Source organism: Zootoca vivipara, chromosome 10 (genome assembly GCF_965207765.1).
Source record: "Zootoca vivipara chromosome 10, rZooViv2.hap1.1, whole genome shotgun sequence".
NCBI classification, from domain to species: Eukaryota; Metazoa; Chordata; class Lepidosauria; order Squamata; family Lacertidae; genus Zootoca; species Zootoca vivipara.
In genome coordinates, this window is record NC_142593.1 from 2,130,111 (window position 1) to 2,156,228 (window position 26,118).

The 26,118-nt window shown below is 43.7% G+C and overlaps 1 protein-coding gene across 1 annotated transcript; it reads right to left on the bottom strand.

Moving 5' to 3' along the window:
- Positions 1 to 11,303: 11,303 nt before the first annotated feature.
- On the bottom strand, positions 11,304 to 21,508 carry ZFAND5 (zinc finger AN1-type containing 5). Its single transcript, XM_035100055.3, has 6 exons — positions 21,342 to 21,508; positions 17,087 to 17,243; positions 16,748 to 16,859; positions 16,091 to 16,191; positions 13,140 to 13,265; positions 11,304 to 12,953 (listed from the first exon to the last, which is right to left on the bottom strand). The coding sequence occupies exons 2-6, from the start codon at positions 17,235 to 17,237 to the stop codon at positions 12,805 to 12,807; spliced, it is 639 nt and encodes a 212-aa protein (XP_034955946.1). The 5' UTR covers positions 17,238 to 17,243; positions 21,342 to 21,508; the 3' UTR covers positions 11,304 to 12,804.
- Between the last annotated feature and the right edge of the window lie 4,610 nt (positions 21,509 to 26,118).

A 26,118-nucleotide genomic window follows, 5' to 3' on the forward strand; every position in this document is an offset into this window, starting at 1 on the left:
GGACAGTTGACCGGCCCCCTGCTGAAAAGGTTTGCTGACCCCTGCCATAGACCATAGACCATAGTTTCAGGTTTTGCTCTGGTGTTGTTTCCCTACAAATTGGTGAACTTTCAGATAGCAAGTTAGGTAAGAGCTGTAGCTCAGTAACAGGGTGCAGATTTTGCATGAAAATTCCCACATTTATTTGCTAGTATCTCTAGATATGTCTGGGAAAGATCCCCGAGGAGCTGCTGCCTCTTACTAACTGAGCTACATGAACCAACAGTCTGATTTGGGTTTGAGATCACTTCCTAGGTAACTATTACAATGTCCCTAAGTGGCCGCTCTGTTGTCTTTGTCCATGGAGTTTTCTTGGCAGGGATACTGGAGTGGCTTGCCAGTTCCTTCTCCAGGTGGATCACGTTTAGTCAAAACTCTCCACTATGACCTGTCCATCTTGGGTGGCCCTGCACGGCATAGCTCATAGCTTCTCTGAGTTATTCAAGCCTCTTCGCCACGACAAGGCATTGATCCATGAAGGGGATCGTGTTCTCGAAGGGGATCATGTTCTCGAAGCTACAAACATGAGTTTGACCAAACTGCGGGAAGCAGTGCAAGACAGGAGTGCCTCGTGTGCTCTGGTCCATGGGGTCATGAAGAGTCGGACACGACTAAACGACTAAACAACAACAACAAGTGGCCGCTCCCTCTGTGAGCTCCAGGAGTGGAGCTTGGGAAAGAGTTCTGCTTGGAGAAACTTCTCTTGCCCCACCTTAGGCTAAAATGTTGTCTTTCAGATAGCTGTAGTTTCTGCTGTGGGAGTATTTGGGAACACCTTGGATTTTGTCCCTGCCACCCCGCTGCACGTGGAACAGAATAAAAGCTGGTTTTAGCACTTTGGATCCATATGTATGTTGTTTTGGGGGAGGAGGGTCTGCAGGCACTCTGGGAATGTGGGGGCAGTTAAATATGTGATTTTCTTATGCCCCATTGAGCTGTGTGGAATGTTATCACCTATTGACTTTTTAGAAAGTAAATAACAGGTGAAACTCAGAAAATTAGAATATTGCCGAAAAGTACATTTATTTCAGTAATGCAACTTAAAAGGTGAAACCGACATAATATATGAAATAGATGCATGACATGCAAAGCAAGATATGTCAAGCCTTTATTTGTTGTAATTGTAATTATTTGTCGTTAGGCGGGTCAATTATAAATGGAATGTAATTAATGAAATGTAATAGTGATGTTTATTTTTGTATTATTGTAACTATTTGTTTTATTACTGTGGAATTTCCTAAAGAAAGCATTTGTAAAAATTAAAAGAAAATAAAAATAATAAGTTGCATTACTGAAATAAATGCACTTTTCGACGATATTCTAATCTTCCGAGTTTCACCCTGGGCTTTGGAAAACTCCAGAAGAGGGAAATAAAATTAAATGGCTTTTTGAATGGAGCAATACTGTGTGCATAAATGTTTTGTGAATGGAGCAACATTAGGTCCATTACATAACTTTGATCCTGGTGTGTGCTATGACTGATGGCTTGATTTGCAGCCACATGGGAGGGAGATGATGTGGGACCCCTGATTCCAGCAAAGGCAGCTGCTTGGAATTTCCAGAAGATTAAATCATCAGAACTACGGAGGTTGGTATATCAATCAAATTAAAGTGCTAATTTCACAGTCAGTATTTCTACATGGCACCCAAATCTCTGCTATACACAGTGCCCTTCTGAAGCAAATCATACCAGCTTTCAAGATACTTTTATTGGATTTTTGTCAAATGTAGTAAAAATTGACTTTTCACATTTTACCACAGTAACAAACTTTCTGAAATTTCAATTAAATTTTGCAATACATGTTTTAACATTTATTCTCAGAAAATATTGTATAACACTAGAACATCAGTAGGGACCGCACTACGGCTGACATTAAGCACTAAGCAGATGATTCCTTTCCCGCTTCAGACCAATACTTCAAAGTGATTAACTTGGGTTAAACAAACCAAATATTTATAATTTATGAAGATTTCATTAAAGGCCACCTCTTGGGGGAAAAATTAATTTATTCCCTCAACTGATAGAGAAAAAACAACAACCCTTAATGAGACTTTCAAATAATACATTTTGATCAATGTGAGCCAAGTGTTGATGCAACTACTGGATAGCAAGCCATATATCCTACATTACAACTATTTTATAACATTGCAGCACACTGCTGCTCAATCACCTTTGTTATAGGTTTTGCAGAACACAATAACCACCCAATGAAATAAGGGCAAAAATGTCCCAAACAAAGAGCCATGTAGTTCTGTGCACTTCTGCAATTGCTATCCCTATCGATAACTGTCTGCTAATGTCCATAAACCTAAAACCTCTCCCAGTCTTCCACATTACGCTGTTCCAACTGCCCAAGGTGTGTGACCCATCTTCTATCACACACCTAAGAGTGGAGTCAGATGTTTGGCAGAGAGCCAGGAGGAGGAGGAGGACTATGCTTCACCCCTTGTCCAGACCACTGTTCTTTCCTTCACTGGATTCCTGCATTGCAGGGGGTTGGACTAGATGACCCTTGGGGTCCCTTCCAACTCTACAATTCTGTGATTCTATGAATACTCCTTCTATTCCAAAGCAGCATCTGCTGGAGAGATTTTTGAAATATTCAAAATGATATCTGAACAACAAACTAACCGTCAGTAGAAAGGGACATCTGCTTGCCTCTCTTGAAAACAGCTTGTTTACAGTCTCCTTTAGAGTCAAGGTTTTTCTCATGATATAAAAATGGTTTCAAATTTCATTACTGTTACACCATTCCCTCTGGGAATTAAGTGCTACAAACGTGCTCTTTGTTGTCAGAGTCTTTAACGATCAGCTGAAAGGAAAGAGTAGGGCTATTGCCCTCTTCCAAGAAAGGAATTTTCATATTTATATTTTGCAGTTCAAGTTGGGACTTGGAAGGCTGCTTAGACACTGGAGAATTGACTTACTGGAATTAGCCAATTTCTACCACAGGCAAATAATAATAATAATAATAATAATAATAATAATAATAATAATAATATACCCCACTCATCTGGCTGGGTTTCCCCAGCCACTCTGGGCAGCTTCCAACAAAATATTAAAATACAATAATCTATTAAACATTAAAAGCTTCCCTAAACACCGTTTAGGGAAATTGGAGACACCGTTGATGGAATCTTCCGAGGAGATGGAGATGGCCTTTATAAGTGGTCCATGTTTCACAAGCATATAGTAATGTTGGTAGTACAATAGTTTTGTAAAGAAGCATTTTGGTTTTCCTGCGAATGTCCCAGTCTTCAAACACTCTGCACTGCAATTGGCCCAATAGGCTGGCCACATGACCTGGAAGCTGTACGCCGGCTCCCTTGGCCAATAAAGCGAGATGAGCACCGCAACCCCAGAGTCGGTCATGACTGGACCTAATGGTCAGGGGTCCCTTTACCTTTATGTTATTGGTATTTATTGTTTGTCATGGCACAACAAATGTGATCTGTGCACAGCTTTCTGCACCTGATAATACCCATTAATATTGTGGTACTGTGCCATCTCCTCCCTGCCTTGGATAAATGAAATTGCACTATAATGCAGTTCTGTACAAGGAAGTTCAAGAACAGAGATACAAATCTGGAAAGGTTGGGCTAGGCACCTCATGGGTAAAATGTGAGTACATATAGGAATTGCTGTAATCCTATTCTTTCTCATCAAAGGCTCATCAAAATAACAATTGTGCTAACTGCACACATCCATAGAAATGCATCATGTAATGTGCCATTTGCAGATAACTATGTCCAATGCAGTGAATTCCAATAGGATCTTGTGGCAGAGGTGATTGGAGTAGAATAGACTGAAGATTGTAAAGATATGACAGGATATATGATCGAGGGAGTAGGTACAGAATCAGGGAACAGGCAAGAGTAAATTCATCAGTTCAGGAATTGAAAAATGCTGAGTCTATGATGCAGGAGGTTAAAAAGGAGAACAAGGCACTTGAATTCTGGTTGGCATTTGTGTGATTAAAAGGCTAGGAGCAACGTTCGCAAAAATACAAAGAAAATGAGCATGTGTTCAGAAAGACATGGTTTAAATAAACATGTTATGCAAACGATACAGTGGTTATTGGACTTAATAAGGAAAAGATTAAAAAAGAAATGAAGTGAGAATAAGACAGTGGTTCTGAGGATGGAACAGGATTAATAAGGTCCAAGAAATCCAGTTAGGATAGTTTGGCCATACAAAGAGGCTGCCCAAGATTGGACCATGTAGCATGGACATAGCAGTCATAAGAATTGTAGGCTGGATTCCTACACAAACCCATCGGCTTCAATGGGCTTACTTCTTGTTACAGACATCTAGGAATGCATTTTTAAGAAGAGGAGTTTGGATTTGATATCCCGCTTCATTACCCGAAGGAGTCTCAAAGCGGCTAACATTCTCCTTTCCCTTCCTCCCCCACAAAGCGGCTAACATTCTCCTTTCCCTTCCTCCCCCACAACAAACACTCTATGAGGTGAGTAGGGCTGATCATTAAAAGCTTCCCTAAACAGGACTGCCTTGAGATGCTTTCTAAAGGTCTGGTAATTGTTATTCTCTTTAACCTCTGGTGGGAGGGCATTCTACAGGGTGGGTGCCACTACCGAGAAGGCCCTCTGCCTGGTTCCCTGTAACTTGGCTTCTTGTAGTGAGGGAACCGCCAGAAGGCCCTCGGCGCTGGACCTCAGTGTCCAGGCAGAATGATGGGGGAGGAGATGCTCCTTCAGGAATACCGGACCGAGGCCGTTTAGGGCTTTAAAGGTCGGCACCAACACTTTGAATTGTGCTCGGAAATGTACTGGGAGCCAATGTAGGTCTTTCAGGACCGGTGTTATGTGGTCTCGGCGGCTGCTCCCCGTCACCAGTCTAGCTGCCGCATTCTGGGTTAGTTGTAGTTTCCGGGTCACCTTCAAAGGTAGCCCCACGTAGAGCGCATTGCAGTAGTCCAAGCGGGAGATAACTAGAGCATGCACCACTCTGGCTAGACAGTCTGCAGGCAGGTAGGGTCTCAGCCTGCGTACCAGATGGAGCTGATAAACAGCTGCCCTGGACACAGAGTTGACCTGCACCTCCATGGACAGCTGTGAGTCCAAAATGACTCCCAGGCTGCGTAGGGGCACAGTTACCCCATTCAGTTACTCCACACCTGCCCGCCTCCTGTCCCCCACGAACAGTACTTCTGTCTTGTCAGGATTCAACCTCAATCTGTTAGTTGCCATCCATCCTCCAACTGCCTCCAAGCACTCACACAGGACCTTCACTGCCTTCACTGGCTCTGATTTGAAAGAGAGGTAGAGCTGGGTATCATCCGCATACTGATGAACACCCAGCCCAAACCCCCTGATTATCTCTCCCAGCATGTAGATGTTAAAGAGCATGGGGGAGAGGACAGAGCCCTGAGGCACCCCACAAATGAGAGCCCAGAGGTCTGAACACTCACCCCCCCCACCACTTTCTGAACACGGCCCAGGAGGAAGGAGCGGAACCACTGTATAACAGTGCCCCCAGCTCCCAACCCCTCAAGACGGTCCAGAAGGATGTTATGGTTGATGGTGTCAAAAGCCACTGAGAGATCCAGCAGGACTAGGAAACAGCTCTCACCTTTGTCCCTAGCCTGCCGGAGATCATCAGCCAGTGCAACCAAGGCAGTTTCAGTCCCATGATGAGGCCTGAATCCCGACTGGAAGGGATCCAAATGGTCCACTGTTTTCTTCTGTATTTGTAACCTAGAAATCCATAACACTGACAGTGAATAATGATCTCATCTGTTTACAGATATACAGTGGTGCCTCGCTTAACGAATACCCTGCTTAACGAAATTTCCGCTTAACGAAAGGATTTTTCGAGCAGAGGTTGCCTCGCTAGACGAATTCGTTTCATGAAAAATTTGTCTAGCGAATCACGGTTTCCCATAGGAATACATTGAAATTCAATTAATGCGTTCCTATGGGCAAAAAAAATTTCAATGCATTCCTATGGGATTCGCTAGACAAATGTTTCGTTATAAGAAAAGACCCGTGGAACAAATTAAATTCGTCTAGCGAGGCACCACTGTATAGCTGCAGCAGTCGAATAAATATAATAACTAGCTTTTTCATCTGCTTACCCAGAACAGTGAAATCCATATTCCCTTCGGGCGTTAGAAAGTGCGCTACTTCAGAACTGAAAAGGGGGAGGGAACCATAAAATGGTAATTTATGCAAAAAGTATGTGTCTTTGTGCTTTCCCATCCAATTTATGCAAAGTGATTATTGCAATGATGCATTGACTCAGGAGCATAGCTGCCAAGTTTTCGCTTTTCTCGCGAGGAAGCCTATTCAGCATAAGGGGAAATCCCTGTAAAAAAGGGATAACTTGGCAGCTATGCTCAGGAGTAAGACTGCAGACAAGCTCCCACAACAGCTCTCACCCATTGTCACTTACTGTCAGGAATTTAAAACTGGCACTCCTTTCTCTCTCCTATTCAAGACAGGTGCTCTCTCTCTCTCTCTCTCTCTCTCTCTCTCTCTCTCTCTCTCTCTCTCTCTCTCTCTCTCTCTCTCTCTCTCTCGTTCGTTATGCTCATGAATCTGTTGATCAATCCCAAGTGTTTTTGCTGCAACCTTGTGGTTTCTGTTTTCACAGAGACCTTAATAATAGTAATTTTTTTTATTAATAATAAAATAATAATACATATTTGCCAAAATATAATAATTACCAGAATACAACTTAGTGGAACCAATTGATTAAAAGCCAGAGTGCTGACTAAAAATAAATCACTCTCATGCCTACTCAGAAGTAAATCCCACTTAGTTCAGTGGGTCTTATTTCTAGGTAAATACGTATGGGATTGCAGGCTTACCCAGTTTAAATTTTACTTAACCAGCACTGCTAAACCTCACTGACAGTGCAATCCTAACCATATCTATTCTGCAGCAAGTCATCTTGTGTTCAGTAGTTTCCTCCCAGGCAAGATTTAGAGTGGTGCCTGCAGTTCCCCTGTACAGGGCACAGACCCAAAGAAGTGCCAAATTTTGTATTTATACAGGTACCTAAAAAAAGAAAACTGTACCAAAAGGAATTATTGTGAAAATGAGAATTGGGGGGGGGGGGAGGCACCGCACTTTGTCCTTAATCTGAGTACCATATGACCAAAGTGAGATTTGGAATTCAGATTCAGTTACTTTTTGAAAGGTAATTGCACACCGTCATGTCCATTAAATTATACAATAAGGTAAGTTAAAAGCAACTTCAATCTTTTCTTCTAAATGAAAACTGAAATCCAGAATGCTCTGTAGTGTAACAATAAAAAGCATAAATCACAATCTCACTGTTGTGGAAGATACAGGCAGAAGGTAAGATGCTGGTTTCAGGTAAGTTGCCTTATTTTTAGACAACAACCATGTCCCAGCTGAAATATACATTGTGTGCCAACTTGGGAAAGCATTTGAGAAGAAAAACCCCGTGCACATCTATGCAGCCTGCACACCACAAGAGCCTTTCCTGCAGCGTATGGGAACCAAACATGCAGCGTTGGGTCAGCCTTGTTTCAATCTAAGGCAGGATGTCAGCTATGTCCAAGGTCGCCCAAGACTCCTGTGGACACAGGGAAAACACCTTTGTTTTTAGTCTACTACAAATAGCAGACATGGGACGGGGGGGGGGGGCGTATCGATTCTTCACAGTGGATACGGTACTTTGTAGTGCACCAGCACTTGCTCTCTACCCACCCAAGGGAACCTTAGTGACAGATATTTTATATTTTATACAGAGATATTAACAGGGTGAATTACCTCAGGAAACAAAGCAAATAATTTCATACTGGGAGGAAGAACTACAGAGTTAAGCATCAGCTCTGCACATGTGTGGCATTTGAGCCTAATAATAGAGGTAAAAAAGCTGTAAAAACTGTTTTATTGCACATCTGTTTGCAGATAATTTTAGGTCTCTGTTAAAGAAAGTGTAAGTTCTCAAACTACCGTGTCACAGGCAAGGCAGATACACAGCTAAGCTTTGATTATAGTGTCATTAATAGCCCACCCCTTGTGAGGTTTGGAGCTGCTATGGGTTTTTTACACACACACACACACACACACACACACACACACACACACACACACACACGAGGAACAGAAATGTTCTTCTGCAACTTCCATGAGAAAGCAAACTAAACTTTAAAAATCTGCTCATATAAGTAAACCTGTTATTCCAGGGAATAGCTCCAACTTTTTGCATCAGATTTAATTATGAATGCATTACTAGCCACTACAGAACAGAGCTCTATGCACATACTTTTTCCAGATCCTGACCTTCCTACCAAAAAGGAAACAGTACTAGACCAGGGTGGACATAATTTGGGAAAGTGAACCAGGGAGTGTGCTCTTTACAGCTCCAAGATTTTTTAAAAGAAGTTGTTTGAAAAAGGGGGGATTCTGTACACATCATAGTTTTCATATTTAATTCCATGGAAGTGGTATACAGGTACCACCACATAGGGTAATTGGAGTTCATAACAGTAATAAAGAAAAAACAAAATAAAATAAAATTCCTTCCAGTAGCACCTTAGAGACCAACTACGGTAAGTTTGTCATTGGTATGAGATTTCGTGTGCATGCACACTTCAGATATACTGAAGTCACCAGACCCTATTACAGGGTCCCCAAACTACGGCTCAGGGGCCGATCGCCTTCTAAATCCGGCCTGCAGACGGTCCAGGAATCAGCATGTTTTTACATGAGTAGAATGTGTCCTTTTATTTAAAATCATCTCTGGGTTATTTGTGGGGCATAGAAATTCATTCATTTTTTTTCAAAATATAGCCCGGCCCCCCACAAGGTCTGAGGGACAGTGGACTGGCCCCCTGCTGAAAAAGTTTGCTGACCCCTGCCATAGACCATAGTTCCAGGTTTTGCTCTGGTGTTGTTTCCCTACAAATTAGTGATATATAGTGATAGGATTGGTGATATATAGTGATAGGATGGGGAGGGGTATTACTCAGAAGGGTCTGGTGACTTCTGTTTCAGTGTATCTGAAGAAGTGTGCATGCACACAAAAGCTCATACCAATGACAAACTTAGCTGGTCTCTAAGGTGCTACTGGAAGAATTTTTTTAATTTTGTCTCGACTATGCCAGACCAACACGGCTACCTACCTGTAAAGAAAAAAAAAGTGATTCAACATGGTCAAAAGGTACAACTTTTGCAGCGGAGAAGCCTAAAAATATAGGCTGCTACAAGTGGTTCCAAAGGCATGCTATACTCTAGACATTAACATATTTGATTTCTGTTAAGGCACCAAAAATGAAAGTGGGTGGGATTCTAGGCTAGAGCAATATTTTACATTACGCACACTAATCTCACCAAATTGTATATATTTCCCATAAAATTTGGTCACTGGCTTCCCTTTAGAGAAAAAAAATACAAGCATTGACTGCTTCCTACTATACACATAAAATACTTTTTTTGTTCATAATGCATTTCTATACTTGTACATTTTGGACCAAAATCCATTATTTTAACTTGCTGATCCATCTTTGCCAAAGCAGAGTGAGATGCATTCCTCGAAACCTTTCTACAGAAAGTCACATAGTACACTGCATGTGACAACTCTAAAAAGTGTTTGAGTTACTCTTAATATTCAGGCCTGTGGCTCTCCAAATGGTGTTGGACTTCAACTTCCATTAATCCCAGCCAGCACAATGACTGGGCAAGGATAATGTAGTTGGAGTTCAGCAATACCTGAAGGTCTATGGCCAAGTCTAATAAAGGAAACGGCACAATAGCTTGCTGTGTAACATGGGCTGTAGTGCTCATTTAACTGCCCTGCCAGCTTTGCATTTTTGTCAAAAGACAGACAGATCCTCTATTTGCTTCTTTCTATTAGGAAAGCATCTTTTATCCGAGGACTTTTTGGCTGATGGAAGAGGTTGGCAGGTTCTTGACAGTCCCATGAGTTATAAACAATTAAAGCAATTGCCATTAGCTATGCTGCAGTTATCCTTCACTACTGCCATTCTTTTTTCTTAAAGCTATGGATAGTGTTTGGCCCTGTAAGTTCCACAATCTCAAACCAAAGAGAGACTGATCTCAATCAGAGCATTTCAGGATTGTAGTATTACTAGTTTAGGACCGATTCTTTCAAGATGCATTGAATAAGTTTTAACAGATTCAGGAATGCACCTCTCAACCCTGTTACAATTCACCCCAAGGAATGTCCTGCTCTTCATTAGTGTAGCAAAACTTACATTAGGAAGAACTTTATAGTCTCCAATTTGTGAAAGCATTTAAAATTTCTTGTAATTTGCATTATAGGGTAATCCTTGCCTGAGAGTGTGCAAAAGCAGCAACACAGAGATAAATGGAGAGGGTAGCAGTTATCACACTCCCGTTTGTTTTGTTAAAAAAGATCTCGACACTTTCCTTCCATTGCTGTACAGCAGTTTTGCTGGTCCTTTATGAAAATCATGAGGAACCCATAAACAACCACAATAATTGAAGGCTGTGTTCAGGCAGTCACCCAGGGTTGACGTCCATCAGAAAACTGCAGCTAAGGTGGCAGCAAAAAGAGATTCCAAGTGGAGAAATTTGTAGATCAAAGCAACTAAGACTCTTAAAGGCTTCCTTTTTCAACTATGACGTTGCTCTTAAAGGTCCAGGAGTCGTATTTGTATTCCATATGGAAGTGAGAGCTGGACCATCAAGAAGGCTGATCGCTGAAGGATTGATGCTTTTGTATTATGGTGCTGGGGGAGACTCTTGAGAGTCCCATGGACTGCAAGAAGATCAAAGCTATCCATTCTGAAGGAAATCAGCCCTGAGTGCTCACTGGAAGGACAGATCCTGAAGCTGAGGCTCCAATACTTTGGCCACCTCATGAGAAGAGAAGACTCCCTGGAAAAGACCCTGATGTTGGGAAAGATTGAGGGCACTAGGAGAAGGGGACGACAGAGGACGAGATGGTTGGACAGTGTTCTCGAAGCTACGAACATGAGTTTGACCAAACTGCGGGAGGCAGTGGAAGACAGGAGTGCCTGGTGTGCTATGGTCCATGGGGTCACGAAGAGTCAGACACGACTAAACGACAACAATTACATCTTTGCTCATCAGAACACATATTCACTGGCTGAAGTGTACATAAAAATAAAATCCAGCAAGGGGAGAAACATGCAGAAGAGCTGATCTCCAGAATTATTAACTAATAAGTATTGAAGGATTAGTTGCAACCATATTTTCACAAGATTTCAGATTATTCAATCAATATTTTAATAACCCAATGAAGCATCACAAAAAGGAGCTATATCCCTCTGTACATGATTTTATTATTTACATAATACAATATAGCATAGATGCCGGGTAGCATGATTATGTGCAATACATAAATATGAACTATCTGTACACATTTGTTTATCTAATAACTCAACTGAGGACAAAGTTTAAAGCAAAACCTGATGCTTTTAATGAAGAAAAACTAAGACTGAACACTGCAATAGAAGTCAGAAGTAGTGCCCTGTGTATACACAACTATTTACAGATGAGGACAGGCATTACCACTACACTACTCTAAACTGTACTGGTTTATATAAAAAAAACACAAGTTTCATACATCACAAAAAACCTTCCATTATAACACAGAAGTGATATTACCAGACAAGCATCAGTGAAGTATACTGCCTTTTCTAGAGTTGTTATTGTACAATGCTGTAGATAATGCAGCCCATGCAATACACCCAAGAACACTATAGTCCTACACCCAAGTACTATTAAAATAATAAAGCAGCCCTCAGAGTGGTTCCAGGTACCACTTAAAGTCTACAGCAGCCATATTGGGTATGATTTTTCCATGCAAAATGGTGCAATCTCACTACATTTGAAAACTATCAAAATTAAGAGCTAACGTTCTTTTGAACCCAGAACACATTCAACTTAAGATGTATATGACAAATTAAATGCTTGAATACATTTGCAAACTAGGTTCATCAGATGCATGTTACTTGACAGAGCTGCGGTGGTTATGTTTATTTTTTAAATGTAGCATTTTGTTTGTAAACTGTAAAACAGTCTTGTGGTTTTGTGCTACACAAACTTATCAGCTACATAAGAGTAAGAAGCAGGCAAATCTTCTGTTGTAGGCTAGTTCATAAAGTTCTGGAAATGAAGTTTCCTTTGGGAACCAGTTTTAATAGTTGAGCAATTTTCATCAGTTCCAAGGATTGCACTGTTCAGACTCAAATTTCTTGGTTTCATTCAGTAGGTAACCTTAAACTGCAGTTTATGGCACCTGAACGCCCGATCTCTTTAGAAAGTGGCTCCTCTGCAGCTCAGTTTCAAAACAATGAATTGTGGAAATTAAAGAGGACAAAGTTTAACTATGGTAAAAGTAGACTCATTTTTTCCTGGTGTATAATTTAATCAAGCAGGCACGTAGCACTATCCAAGGATGATATACCTCAATTACATTCCCAAAAGGCAAATCCGCTGCAAACATGCAGATTTTATGCATCCGTTTGGCACATGTGAACTACACAACTCTATCTTTTGTGCATGTCTGTTTTCGAGTGCAGGTCTTACTCTTTCAATTCATTTTGGGGAGGGCATGGACACATTTTAAAGGGCTGTATCTATCAAATTCTGCCTGTAACACCCACAACATCCTAAAATATCAATCAATAAGATAGACTAAAGTAAAACTCTGGAGAACATCAAAGGAAAATGGCCATGCATCTGCTCTTTAATGTTTTCCTAGGATATTTTAAAATAAAAACAAAGAAAGTCAGTCTTTTCACCGAGTAGGTTAGTTTATATTCTCTGGATTTTTTCGGCCACAACAACTGGGTTCTCTTTTCTGATTTTTGCTGCAGCTTCTGCTTTGTAATCATATGGGCAGTTGTGCTTGTCAGAGTAACGGTGAAGTCCACAAAACAGATTTCCACATCGGCAATCAAACCCTGTAAAAGCACAAAAACAGCATCAAGTCCTGGGCTTTGTCATGTGGAATAAAAAACTGAACTCCCGTACACACATACACCTGTGCCATTTCAAAGTGCTCACAAAGTTTCAAAGTATGCAAGTCTTCAGCAGTAACTATATTTAAGACTGGGTAAGTGTGTAAAATGCAGGGTCTAATAGCATACCTGTAAGGCCAACCTTCTTTCTGCACATAAAACATCTGTTCTTCTTTGGTTTAGGCATTTCAGGTGTTTTCTCTTCATTCTGAGATGTACTAGGCTGACTAACTGTAGGGCTGGGTTGAGTAACAACTGAAAAGAACAAAACCGGCCAAAGTTGATTAGACGTGGTATACTGTAATTCTAAACTGCTTTCATCGCCACATTTTAAATTCTTTTCTTTACACACCTCACTGTTGGTAGTTTATTTATAGAAAGAGATGCTGAATTAATTTTTGGAAGCACCTACTCCTTCATCCTCCCTGTCTCCTTTTTGTAGTAAAGAAATAATTAGAACGGTTCTCTTATTTTATGATGTTAACCTGAGAACACAAAGTTCTTTCTCCCCACCTTCTGCCTATAGCAACCTATGACTCATGAAAAGCTTCCCTGGAGGGTTCCCCACCTTTTGTGGGGCAGTGGCTTCTAAGTTGCCACAGTCCTCATCTTTTCCAGAAGTCCTCTGTACCCTCTTCCATATTATTCAGGACACCTCCCCTTCAGAGACTTTTTCAGGGGTGGTGTGTGTGTGTGTGTGTGTGGAGGAATAGTAAAGCTTCATTACATTAAGTAGTCGGAACATTGGTATGACAAACTTTCTTGGTCTCTAAGGTGCTATTTTGTTTCTTAAGATGGGAGCACTAAGTAGAGCCCACAACCTTCTGGGCTGGTTCCCAAGTAATGGATTGTAGAAGACTTGTGTGCTGGAGATTACAAAGAGTAAAGATGCAGGTTTTGGAATGGATATTTTATGGTCTCACTCAAACTTTCAGCAACAAACTACTCTTGCCACCACCCTAAAACAAACAAACATACATCGGCTGAAAGCATATACCTTGGATGTTCCTCTTTCCTGTTCTCTCCCCTATAATCACCATCACCTTCAAACAGAAGCAGCATCAGCCCATCGCTGCTCCAGAGAACTAGGAAGGTATTTCTGGGTGCTCAACACCTTAGTGTGGTATGTTTCCTCTTTCTGTGCACACAGTATTCAGAGTTGCTCCACTTTCATCATAAATGAAGAGCTAACACTATCACACTACTACTATTTCTTCTTTTTTACTAAATCTATGCAGCTCCAAAAGGCATTGATAATGATGAATCTATTTTTTAGCATGCCCTTTCATTTAATGCATTATCTGTTTACTTACACTACAGATTTATGAAGCTTACTATAAAAGACACACCTGTGGAAGATGGATGGAACAACACACATCATACATAGGCCACAGCATATTCTCTCTTTTGATATACTCCCACCTAGTTTCAGAACATTAATATGTATGCTACTTGATTTTAAGAAATAAAGAAATAATTGCGCTATTTAAATATCTTTCAGCTTGCCATCTACCTTCACATTTATCAGGAATATACATAAAAAGGCCCCCCTGATGTATAAAGCTGTTCAGCATTAAGGCTGTATCTGCTGCCCTGGCCTTTTAACTTACTTCTAAATGAATCCTGTGTCCCTGGGTTTGAGCTACTGCGCATGTGCCCCACGGACACAGGGATTGGACGCAGAGACTTGGAACGCACACTCACGCACCCCCCCACCTACCGATTCCCTGCGGCCATCAACCGCCGCTCCCGGCCGGACTGAGTGTTGGCGGCGGCGGCGGGGGAAGAAGCCCCCGCACAGCCGCACTTCGGCTCTGTTGGGCCTCGGATCACTCCTTCGCTTCTCCCTTCCCCCGCCCGACAGAGCCAGCAACCCCGGCATCTGTGCTTTCTGTTGGCGGTGGGGGGGGGGAGGAACGAACGGAGAGAAAGGGCTGCTTTCTCTCCATTCGTTCCTCTCCCCTCACTGCAGACAGAAAGGACAGATCCCGGGATGTCTCCTTCCTGTCGGCGGCTGGGGGAGAGGAATGAAGGAGGAGAAAGCAGCTCTTTCTCCTCCTTCGTTCCTGTCTCCCTGCCGCCGACAGGAAGGACAGGTCCCGGGGTTCAGAGAAGCACTGCACAAGTGCTTCTCCGAACCCCGGGATGTTCTAACGCCCGTTTACTTAATGGGCTGAATTACACTAGTTACATTATATGATACTATACACCAGCAAAAAATACTGGCAAAAGAATCGAACCATCCTAATATCAATGCATTCAAACAAAATCATATAGCAAAAATACATTACTAGAAACAACTTTTAAAAGCCTATTGTAAGAAGAGTTCATCCAAACAATTAATGTAAATATATACCCATTGATTATGACTTCAGCATCAGAACATTCAATAGTGGGAATATTGAATGCATATTAATACAAAAACACTCATGCATAATGCTCTATGGATTTCAACCTTGGGAACTTATTCACATCTAGGAAATATTTCATAAACACTTTACAGTACAAGTATCAGAAGTTACTTCAAAATGTCAAGTCTTTAAAAAAGGCCTGAATAACAATGCATGGAGGTATATTATTTTCAGAAGTAATCATTTCAGTGAAGTTGGTATACAAAATAGATATAAAATAGGGATATAAAAAACATATATATATATAAACCTTGTTTGCAAGATTGTTGGATTTCTCCAGTGATCTAAAGTAACTATTGAAAGTTGTAAAGACCTGTGAACTGCAGCACATTAAATTCATTCAAAATGCTTAATGAAAAAACACCAACCATTTTGTAAGGTTTTCTTTAAATAAAAAAAGAATAGCACATTCTCACTACTCAATTCATTTTCGCTGAAGGGACTAGCAACGTTAATCTACTTATAATAACTGTTGGATGAACTCTTACAAGCAGTGAACAAATTGATCTAAGGATGATAAATCTTTTACTTTGCAATTTTGCCTTTTAATTCTAAAGAACCAAATACTAAAGAGAATATGGTATAGTTTTTCTCATTGGTTAACAAATGTCTACACCTGCCAGGTCCCACTGAACTAGCTGCACTTAAGCGACTTCAAAAAAGGCATACCTGGCTCTGTTGTTTCTGTTTTCGGAGTTACTTTCTCCTCTCTTGAAATGCTCATTTCTGTCATTTGCTGTGTTACAGGCAAGGCGGCAACAGGCACATTTCTGCTTGCATACAGTGAAATGAGAGCAATCTGTTAGTGCTATTAGGAAGACTAACATCTTACAAAGCTAAAACTTAAAAACCCTGAGTTCTTCTTTGACAACTATGACTGAACTCACTGGTGATAAAGTTTGATGTACAGACTATAATATCTAAGTGTCCTTGTAATCTAACCTTATAGTAAACTAAGGCATTTACATCAATTCCCTCACTGTAAAGCTCAGAGCCTTTTTGATTGCAGGAGTACAGTGGTACCTCGACTTACGAAGACGATCCATTCCGCGGCCGTCTTCGTTAGTCGAGGTTTTCGGATGTCGAAGCACTACTTGTGCGCATAGCGCGATTTCACACTTTTGTGCATGCGCCGACCGCACGTGCGGCGAAACGACTTCCGGGGTTGTCGACTTCAGAAGTCGAAACCTTCGGAAGTCAAGGTATGACTGTAATAAACTCTGCAGTTATTTCCCCTATGAACTAGCTGTAGCAGAAACTGTTACAATAGTAATAGGCTTAGAGTTTCCCTTACATGCCCTCCCAGAATTATTTCATTTCTCTTACCTTGATTTGTCAGATGTGCTGCCAGCAGCACCTTCACAGTTGTTTAAACTAGTATCTGCTCTCTGTACAGATGCAGAGTCTGAGGTAGGACTGTTGGAACCACTTGATGTTCCTGTATGGAGGGGGGAAATATAAGCATATATATTAGAAATGTAATATGCAGATACTACAGCTGTTAAATACTTGGAAGTCTTTTAAACTGGAGTTAATTTGGCTTATACACAAAAATGCCTCAAAGTTACTAGTTACTAGAATAGTACAAATGTTCACTTAAATGTTTTTATCTGAAATGTAACGGTATTCACAGCTTCAGTTATATTATGTTCCTCCAGCACATACCCATTGGACTGATTCGGCCACTATTTTGCTGTCTTTGAAGATGTTCTTTATAGCAGACAGAACACATTCCATTTGTTCTAGGATTCCCATAAAATCCACATCCTGTGCTACACAGCATGGGCCCTGGGGTCTGGTTGGTCTCCTGAGCCATCTTGTGCTGTAAATAAACACACACACAAACTGCTTTAGAAGTTGCTATAAGATCATAATTCACATGAACTAGCCATTACATATGATAGCATCACATAACCACTGGAAATATGGGGAAATATGGCTAAGTGAGGTAGGAGGCAAAAGCCTGTTTCCACTTCAACTTTGTGACAAGGCGCCACCTTCCCCCCAAATGCAGGCAGGATTGTGAGCTACACCCGTATGATTCCTTCACTTTGTCAGTCAAATTGGCAGGAATAAGTAGGATGCCACCTCAACTGTTGAAGCTGAGAGGTACAGTAAGTAGCTTGCCTGTTGATTATCTTCACCCTAGGGCAGGCACCCCCAAACTTCGGCCCTCCAGATGTTTTGGACTACAATTCCCATCATCCCTGACCACTGGTCCTGTTAGCTAGGGATCATGGGAGTTGTAGGCCAAAACATCTGGAGGGCCGCAGTTTGGGGATGCCTGCCCTAGGGCCTAAAAGGGAGAGGGAAGATTGGATACATATTCTCCAACCCCAAATTAACCTCACCTGGATTGCTTTACTATGTTGCCTCATAGCTTAGACGCCTGAGGGTCAATGTTAAGTGCATACAGGCATCAATGCAACCTGCCCATGGTGCACTGCTTTCAAGTAAGCATACGGCAGAGGTGAATGTAAATGTATGTTCTACTGGCAGTCCTTCAGTGCTGAAAAGACCACATCCACATGGATCATCTCAAAGGTCACCCAGTCCAACCCACTGCAATTATGCTCCTTTGATTTGGACTTAAGGGTCCTGATCCAGCAAGGCTGTCTGAACACTATCTTTACTGGAGTGTGGAAGAAAGAGAAAGAGGAGGGGGCACATTTTATCTGTCTTTAACTGTGACTCCTACAACTGGCAGAGCACTGGACTAGATCAGGCATGGCCAAACTTGGCCCTCCAGCTGTTTTGGGACTACAATTCCCATCATCCCTGACCACTGGTCCTGTTAGGAATAATGGGAGTTGTAGTCCCAAAACAGCTGGAGGGCCAAGTTTGGCCATGCCTGGACTAGACGACTCTTCAGGTCCCTTCCCACTCAAGGATTCTCCCATTTTGCTCTACCTGCCCCACTTGTGGAATGGGATGCAACAAGAACAATGCTAGAAGCAAAATATATGAACTATCAAAATATTTTGCAGTTCTATTTTCCTTTATTCCTGTGGAGAAGGCAGACCAACATATGCTAATCATAAAACCCTGGACTATGATTTGTCACTGAAAGGGGCACAAATGTGTCCTGAACTTTTCATAGTGTTTTTAAATCTTCAAGTCTATTCAGTATGGCAGAACAGCCTTATGCTTCTCCATTCATGCCCGTTCTGGTTACTGCCTATCAATAGATCTCACAGCATGGGGAATATGTTTAGGCTCAAGAGACACACTGGTTTGTATATTAAAAACAAATTATGGATAAAGATTCTTGGTAGACTAGCTCAACAGGACCTGAGAACTTGGGCCCGCAACCAACCCAACCCCATGCTAACTGAGAACACCATGTGTTTAAATTGTTTTATACAAAACCATTTACTATTTTAAAAGGATAAAAGCCATTAAGCCGAAAGTTTCACATGAAGCAGGCCTTTTGGAAGATGTCCTGCTTAATATATTCATTAAAACAAGCTACTCATTTTACAGCAACTCAGCAAAATACTGTGACTATCAAAACAAAACTCGAAAAGGCTGCCTCATCTGTGCATGACACGGGTCATGTTTTAGCAACATAAACACTTCAATTTCATTACCATATAAGCTATGCAAGACTGATATAAAAATATAGGATCCAAAACCTCTGTTCCCACAGCACTACATTAATTTGATTGTAACATGTAATAGTGGTCTACTAGAAAGAAAAGCATTTGAATACCTTGACAGTGCAAAGGCAGCATATAAAACTGTGAAATGAATAAAATTTCAAATGTGCCCTGTGAAGATTTTTCATGTAATGTATACATTTTAAACAGTATGAAACTTCCAAAGCTTGAATTTACATATCCTGAATAAACATGTTTTTTCTGCACAAGAATCTTTAAGAAAATGAACTGAGAATGGCTTCAGAGTTTATTCTTGTTCTAAAAGGCCTGAAGACAGAGTCCTATACCATACATATGAGTGGGTCATTTTTCCACAATTGTTATAATATAGCATTTTAAAAGATATGCTCAAGGGGGACAGAAAAAGAGGGCCTATTTCACAAAACAGTAGATAATATTTGCTGAATAAATATCACAAGGCAGACTTCAGGCACACCTTCACCATAAAGTCCACCCAGCTCACTAAAATCAGCTTGTACTTTAGAAAGAAACATTTCTTTGGGAGAATATGCGGTCAGAAATTTGACCTGTTTTTCCAAAACAAATGTAAAATCGACACCGTAAACTATGTAAAACTTATCTGTAAAAACAAAGCTGTGTCATTTCATTTTTCTAGTTTCATGTAAATTTTGCACCATCCAATTAAAAAGCCTTAGAATGACATAATCAGTATCAAAAAAGTTTGCACCTGCAAATGACTAGCATGTAAAGCCAAACAAATCTTTACAGAAAAGCAGTGTTTGTTTTCGGGTATGAAATTCATAATTTTGAGCTCGCTACTGTTGTTTACAGCTTTAGCTTTTTTACTGGAATACTGGGTTCAAATACTATCACATGCACGTCTGCTTGCTTTAATATTTCTCAGAAGCTAAAGTCACATGGTGAGTGCATTAGCTTCCGCTTGTCACAAGGCTGCAATGTGACAGGCTGAGCTAGAGGCTCAGGCAAAAGCTAGTCAACAGGGGCCTCTGAAATCAGCTTCTATATATATCTCAAGAGGCTGCCCAGCTCCTGTACAGCCCACAGTACTGAAGCAGCAAAATATGTACCAACAGGAAACTATAAAAGCAGCTTCACAAAGGACACTCAATTAAGAGAAACATGTCAGACTGCTAACTATATAGAGAATTTATCAAAGTGATTTTAGCCCTGAGCAAGAGTAGTAAGAACAGTTAAATGGCCCAGATGACTGCAATTCTGTCACTCCAAAGCACATGACAAATTGTATGCACCAGATGGTTCCTTCCTAAAATATGCTTATTTGGGTGACCGCTCTCCAACTCAATAAAGCTGCGCTTGTTCAACTTCATAGCTTGCCTTTATAGAACTGCTCCATGCCTACGGTATTAGTTCCAATGGTGGTACAAAGCCATGGCTACAGATACATGCATAACACGATGAACATGCCCAATCTATAATTAAGGCCCCAAAGGCTTTACGTTGCTAATAGTTTTAGTTTACTAAAAGCAAAGCTTACAAACCACTACTATATTTATCCAAGTTTCCTTCTTTTAAATGTAATTTAATTAGGAAGGCGACCAAAAAAAAGGAAAACTCCTCTGTGGAAGCGGAGTGGTAAAGAAAGGCACACAATGAAAAAGCGGCGGAGGAAACTAGGACGGGGGGCTTGGAGGCCGTCAAAAGCCGGCGCGGAAGGGGCCTTTCCCGTCGCCCGAGTGGGGCAAACAAAGGGAAAGGAGACGAGGCGGGAGTTGGAGGAGGAGAGGAAGCGCCAAGGGAGGCGGGCGAGAGGCCTGGCCACAGAATCCCTGAGTCACGGCCAGGCCCAGCCGACGGGAAAAGCCTCTCGCGGCCTCCGCGCCAGGCGGCCCACGGGGCCCACGAAGCCGCCTCTGTCTCGGGGAGAGGAAGGGCCTGTGTCCCCGCCGAGGGGGTCCCCGCGTCCCCCCTCCCCCCGCCGAGCTCTTTGTCTGCCTCCCTTCCCCCCCGCTCCCATTCCTCGGAGGTTCCTCTGCGAGCCCCCCCCCACTCTCCCTCGCCACGACTGGATTTTGGGGCGGTGGTCGCGAAGGAGGCAGAGGCGCCTTTCCTGGAAAATATCTCTCCCCCCCCCGCCCAAGAGCTGAAGCCGAGCTGCCCCTTGGCTGCCCTTTGTCGGCCTCCTTCGCGCGGGGGGAGACGCGGCGACCTCGACCCCCTCCCTCCACGTCGTGTGTGTTAGCGGGGGGGGCACAAAGGGCGCCGCTTGGTTCGCAGAACCCCCCCCCCCGAGAGCGGAGGGAAAGGAAGGGGCGACTCACCCGCCTCAAGGCTCCGCTCCTGGCGAGACTCCGACCGAAAGGACAAAGAAGCGGAGAGGAGGAGGAGGAGGGCCGAGGAGGAGGCCGCCGCCGCCGCCGCTATCCCGGGCTCGGGCGGGAAGAGAGCCCCGCCGCCGCTTCCTCCCTTTGTTCCTAACAGCAGCAGCAGCAGCAGCAGCAGCAGCAGGAGGAGGAGGAGCCGCTGCCTCGCTGGGGGGGAGGAGGGGGCGGGGGGAGGAAGCAGCAGCAGCCGGAGAAAGAGGAGAAGATGGTTCCTGGGCGCGCTCGGGAGGTCGAATGGCGGCGCTGCTGGTGCTGCCTCTGCCCCGCCGCCGCCACGAGCCTCGGGGCCGGATGGAAGAGACCGCCTCGCGCGCACAAACCGCCACCGACCGACTGACTTGAGGGAGGGAGGGCGCGCGTGCGTCGGCAGCCGAGGCGCTTCGAGGGGAGGCGGGCGGGGGCGCGCGCGGCAGCTGACGGGCTCTGGCGTGCTCGATGACGAGACGCGACACGTCACCCGCATCCCGGCCCCGCCCGCGAGGGGGAGGAGACTCCGCCCCTCCCTCCCGCGGAGCGAGCGAGGCGTTGAGTCCGGGTTGGCGCCGAGAACGCTTCGCTTCGAGGCGCGACGCTCCAGGGGCCGCCGCCGCCTTGAAAGGGATTCCCTCTTGCGCTCCTGTTGGCGCAGCCCTAGCCACGTCTACTCGGAAGTAAGCCCCAGGTGGTGCCCGGATTGCGGCCCTACCCCATTCGCAAGGAGACCGGAGCGCTGCGTAGTAACAATAAAACCCAAATGCAGCACGTGGCGCAGCAAGACGAGAGCAGCCGAGCCCGTCGATGAACGTTGCATGTTCTGCATGTTCCTTGTGACATTCCTCAGGCATTCCTGCCCAATAACCGGGAAACACTTGCTTATTTGTGGGCAAACTGCGCGGTGCCCAGGGAATTTGCACAATTGTCAGCTTATGCAAATTCCCCTTTCATGTCAACCATGCCCTCCCACCTCATTTCACACATAAACATCCCAGCCTAATCCTGGGAGAAAATACAAGACTGCCAGGATACCCATAATAAGGAGATCAGCTTCCATCAAATACTTTAAAATATATATACACTATGTATTAAAAGGCATGCAAGGTGCTTATAGCTTTGTTCCTTGAGCACGGCTCCTCTTGCTAATTTAGTGGAATCAGAAATTTATTTTTGGATTTAATAACATTTGCTGTTTCTTTACTGGGCTAATAATCCCCCAACTCTATTTCTGTGCTAGGAGAAAAGGCATTTTACACATGCTTGTAAAATATCCAAGGACCTCTTTGTTTTTCCAGTTCTTGTAATTGTGATTGGTCAGAAATGCAGTTTTAGTGGTGTCTTATTTACTGAGCTGGTCTGGCTGTGACCGCGTGAATCATAATTTGTGCCACAGCAGACCTTCTCAACAGGCTGAATGCCTTTTGAAAGAGTTGTTTGAAAAAGGCTTCATCCCAGTGACACTCGTAATGTTGGTGTTGACAGCGGAGCATTTCTTGATCTTACCTAATATTTGCTTCAATAACCAGTTCCAAATTACTGTATTTATTTCAGCATAAATAAAAATACCTATATTACTACCTCAATACTGTGCATTATTAAATTTTCTCTTCACTGTACACTCCTGTTAAGTGGCCTGCTAATATTCGTTAGACAGATAAAATGTGAATGTTTAAATAGCAATATAAAATGAATGGAAAATGAAATGGATCTGTACACAATAGGGGGCCCAGTTGGGGCTTTTGAGCCACTTGTCCCCCCCCCTTTTGTGCTTGCTGAACAGCTGTGACCTTTACCCTACATAAAGTTCACACAGCACATCAAGTTGCACATATTCTTGTTTTGCTGGGATCCTTTTTTCAGTAGCAATGAGTTTAATCAATGTTAATATCAGCACGCTGGAAGTTTTTTGTTTTTTTTGTGAGTCTCCTTTTAGTGCCTCAAACTACAAGTATAGGCGTGTGGGCCTTGAACTTTCTACTGTGAATGAGCAAGCTTGTGCTGCTAAGATGTAAACAGGGATAAAGCAGTTGCCTCTTTCACTCAGCTGCACAGAAAGGGCTCTCTTATACTACAGCAGGGATAAGAGAGAAGCTGCTTCCCTGAGGTCAGCTGTGGTGACTGTGCAAAAACAGAACCCTACTTATCAGTTAAATGTTTGGACTGAACAGGTGCAGCAGAACCTTTTAGAGTTCTGGAGACTTGGATCCTAAGGTTGGTCTGCATAAAGGGAAGGTTTTCCTGCTTACACAGGGGCAAGGTGTTTCTGATTTCCTTGCCTGCTGCTTCTGCAAACTGGTTTTCAGAGGGTTGGGGAATTCTCCAGAATAGCATTTTGGAAGATGCAGAGGAGGACAGCAGACCTTGGGACAAAACTCCCACCTTTCTGCACAAGCCCAGTCCAGTCCAGGACATTTTTTGCCAGAGGTGGAACAGTCAATGTCTCTGTAATGTTCTCTTTTAATGAGGATTAGGCCAAAGCTTTTGTTAAATAACTAAGTACGAACAGGTCTTCTATCCTTTAGGTGCTACTTCACTCTGGCTTCTTGCCCTGCCTGCTTGGTTGGGCCTAACCTCAGCTAAATTAGGAGGTGCCCTTACAAGTAGACTTACATTTATCCTTACAGCCCTCTGCCAAATTAAGCTGTGCAATACTTCAGGACAGGTGTTCCCACCCTGATCCACGGACCACCCATGGTTTGCAAGATTCATGCAGGTGGTCTAGCAAGTGGGGGGGGGGTGCAGCAGCTGCCCCATCATTCTTATAGCCTGGGGGTCTGCCTAGAAGGTGAGTGTCAGTACAACCTGAACCCCTTTTCTGTTTTCTGAAATTATTATTGCCCATCCTTCACCAGCAGGTCTCAGGTTGAGTTGCAGCAATTCAAGGTTAAAAACACTTGAAACATATTACAATTGCAGGAATATGGTTGACCCTGAAAACATACATCTCAGGTGTCAAAGGCCAGAATAAAGAGATCTGTACATTTTCTAATACAGGCTTCCTCAACCTCGGTCCTCCTAATGTTTTTGAGACTAAAATTCCCACCATCCGTGACCGCTGGTCCTGCTAGCTAGGGATCATGGGAGTTGTAGACCAAAAACATCTGGAGGGCCAAGTTTGAGGAAGCCTGTTATAATAGGTCTGTTACTGTATCTGCACTCAGCTGTGGTCTTTTATTGTGCCAGATCAGGCTTCCTCAACCTCGGCCCTCCAGATGCTTTTGGCCTACAACTCCCATGATCCCTAGCTAGCAGGACCAGTGGTCAGGGATGATGGGAACTGTAGTCTCAAAACATCTGGAAGGCCACCAGGTTCTTTCTAGAAGTGTTAAACATGTCTGGAATACAGGATTTGTTTTTATGTTAATTTTCAAGCCCAACGCAAGCACAAGATGGCGATGCTTTTCACTGTACTAGCAATGAGTCCTTGCATAGCCAAGAAACCTCCTGTCACAAGAACATTTCCTTCTACCTTGCACACTTCACCTCCAGCGGCTGCTTTACCTCTGGGCGGCTGCGGCTGTTCCACCCCGTGACATGCTACCCGCTCTGCCTCTCCCACGCATAGCTGCCAAGTTATCCCTTTTTAAAGGGATTTTCCCTTATGCTGAATAGGCTTCCTCGCGAGAAAAGGGAAAACTTGGCAGCTATGCTCCCACGACCTGCCTGCCCGCCAATGGTGCTGTGGCTGGGACAACGAAGGTGGAAGAAGAGCAGGGCAGAAACACCTGAGAGGGCCAGGGAGAGGGAGAGCAAGAGGGAAGGGAGGCGAAATATAGGAAACCCTCGATTTGTGTGGGGGTGGCACTCTAGGTTAAGGTTACCAGATTTTTTTCAAAGAATCCGGGGACACTTTTTTTAAATAAAAAAAGAAAGTTATTTTTTTAAAAAAAAAATTAAGAAGTAATATCTTCTGTGGTCTCCTCTGTCTCACGGCCTTCCTCTGGGCCCCGGCCTGCTCTCTTGGAGTGCTAGGCTCGGCTTGGGCTCGGGCTCGGGCTCGGCCACGTGTCTGTCAGGAGTATGGGCAGGAGTCAGGCTCTGGGGCCTGTAGTGCTTTGCAGGACTGGGGCCTGCCTCAGCTTGTGCCACTTGATACCTCACTGCACCTGGTGGCAGGAGCTGGGAGGGATAAAAGCTCAGCATTTCCCTTCAGCTCTTTGCCACAGCAACGCTATCCCTGCCTGGTTGCCTCTGGCCTCTTGCTCCTTGGACCCTCGCCTTGCCGACGCCTTGATCCTCGACCCTTGGACCCTTGCCTTGCCGACGCCTTGGACCCTCGCCTTGTCAACGCCTTGATCCTCGACTCCCAGACCTTCGCCTCTGCCTTGCTCCTTGATCCTGTGACCGCCTGCTGCTGGACCCTCAGCCCTGCACCTGTTCCTGCTTCTACATCACCATCTTGCCTCTGGTCCTGACGTCCTCAGTCAGGGCTTCAACCGCCCGCCGACCGGACCGTGACAGTGTCCTTGCCCTCCCGTTGCTCTTCTACCTCTCCTCTTCAGTGGCGCAGCAAGGTCGGGGCTCCCCTCTTTTTTCTCCTTCCTCTTCCTCTTCCTTCACCTCCCTGCGTCACCTCCAAGGTTTTCCTGACCCCAGAGCGCCGCTGGGCATTTGGCCAGGTAGCTGGGCGCTCTTGCTCCTGGCTCGATTTGGGTCATGGGGGGTGTCAGTGGTTCTCCTAATTGACGTGCCAGGCGTCCCAGGTTCTCCTCTGGCAGTGGCGGCGGCGGCAGGAGTCTCA

Coding starts and splice junctions, on each gene's coding strand:
- ZFAND5 (XM_035100055.3), bottom strand. CDS start 17,237: ATGGCTCAGGAGACCAACCAGACCCCAGGGCCCATGCTGTGTAGCACA. Junction 16,860..17,086: donor TGGCCGAATCAGTCCAATGG/GTATGTGCTGGA, acceptor CCCTCCATACAG/GAACATCAAGTGGTTCCAAC. Junction 12,954..13,139: donor AAAGAAGGTTGGCCTTACAG/GTATGCTATTAG, acceptor GTGCTTTTACAG/GGTTTGATTGCCGATGTGGA.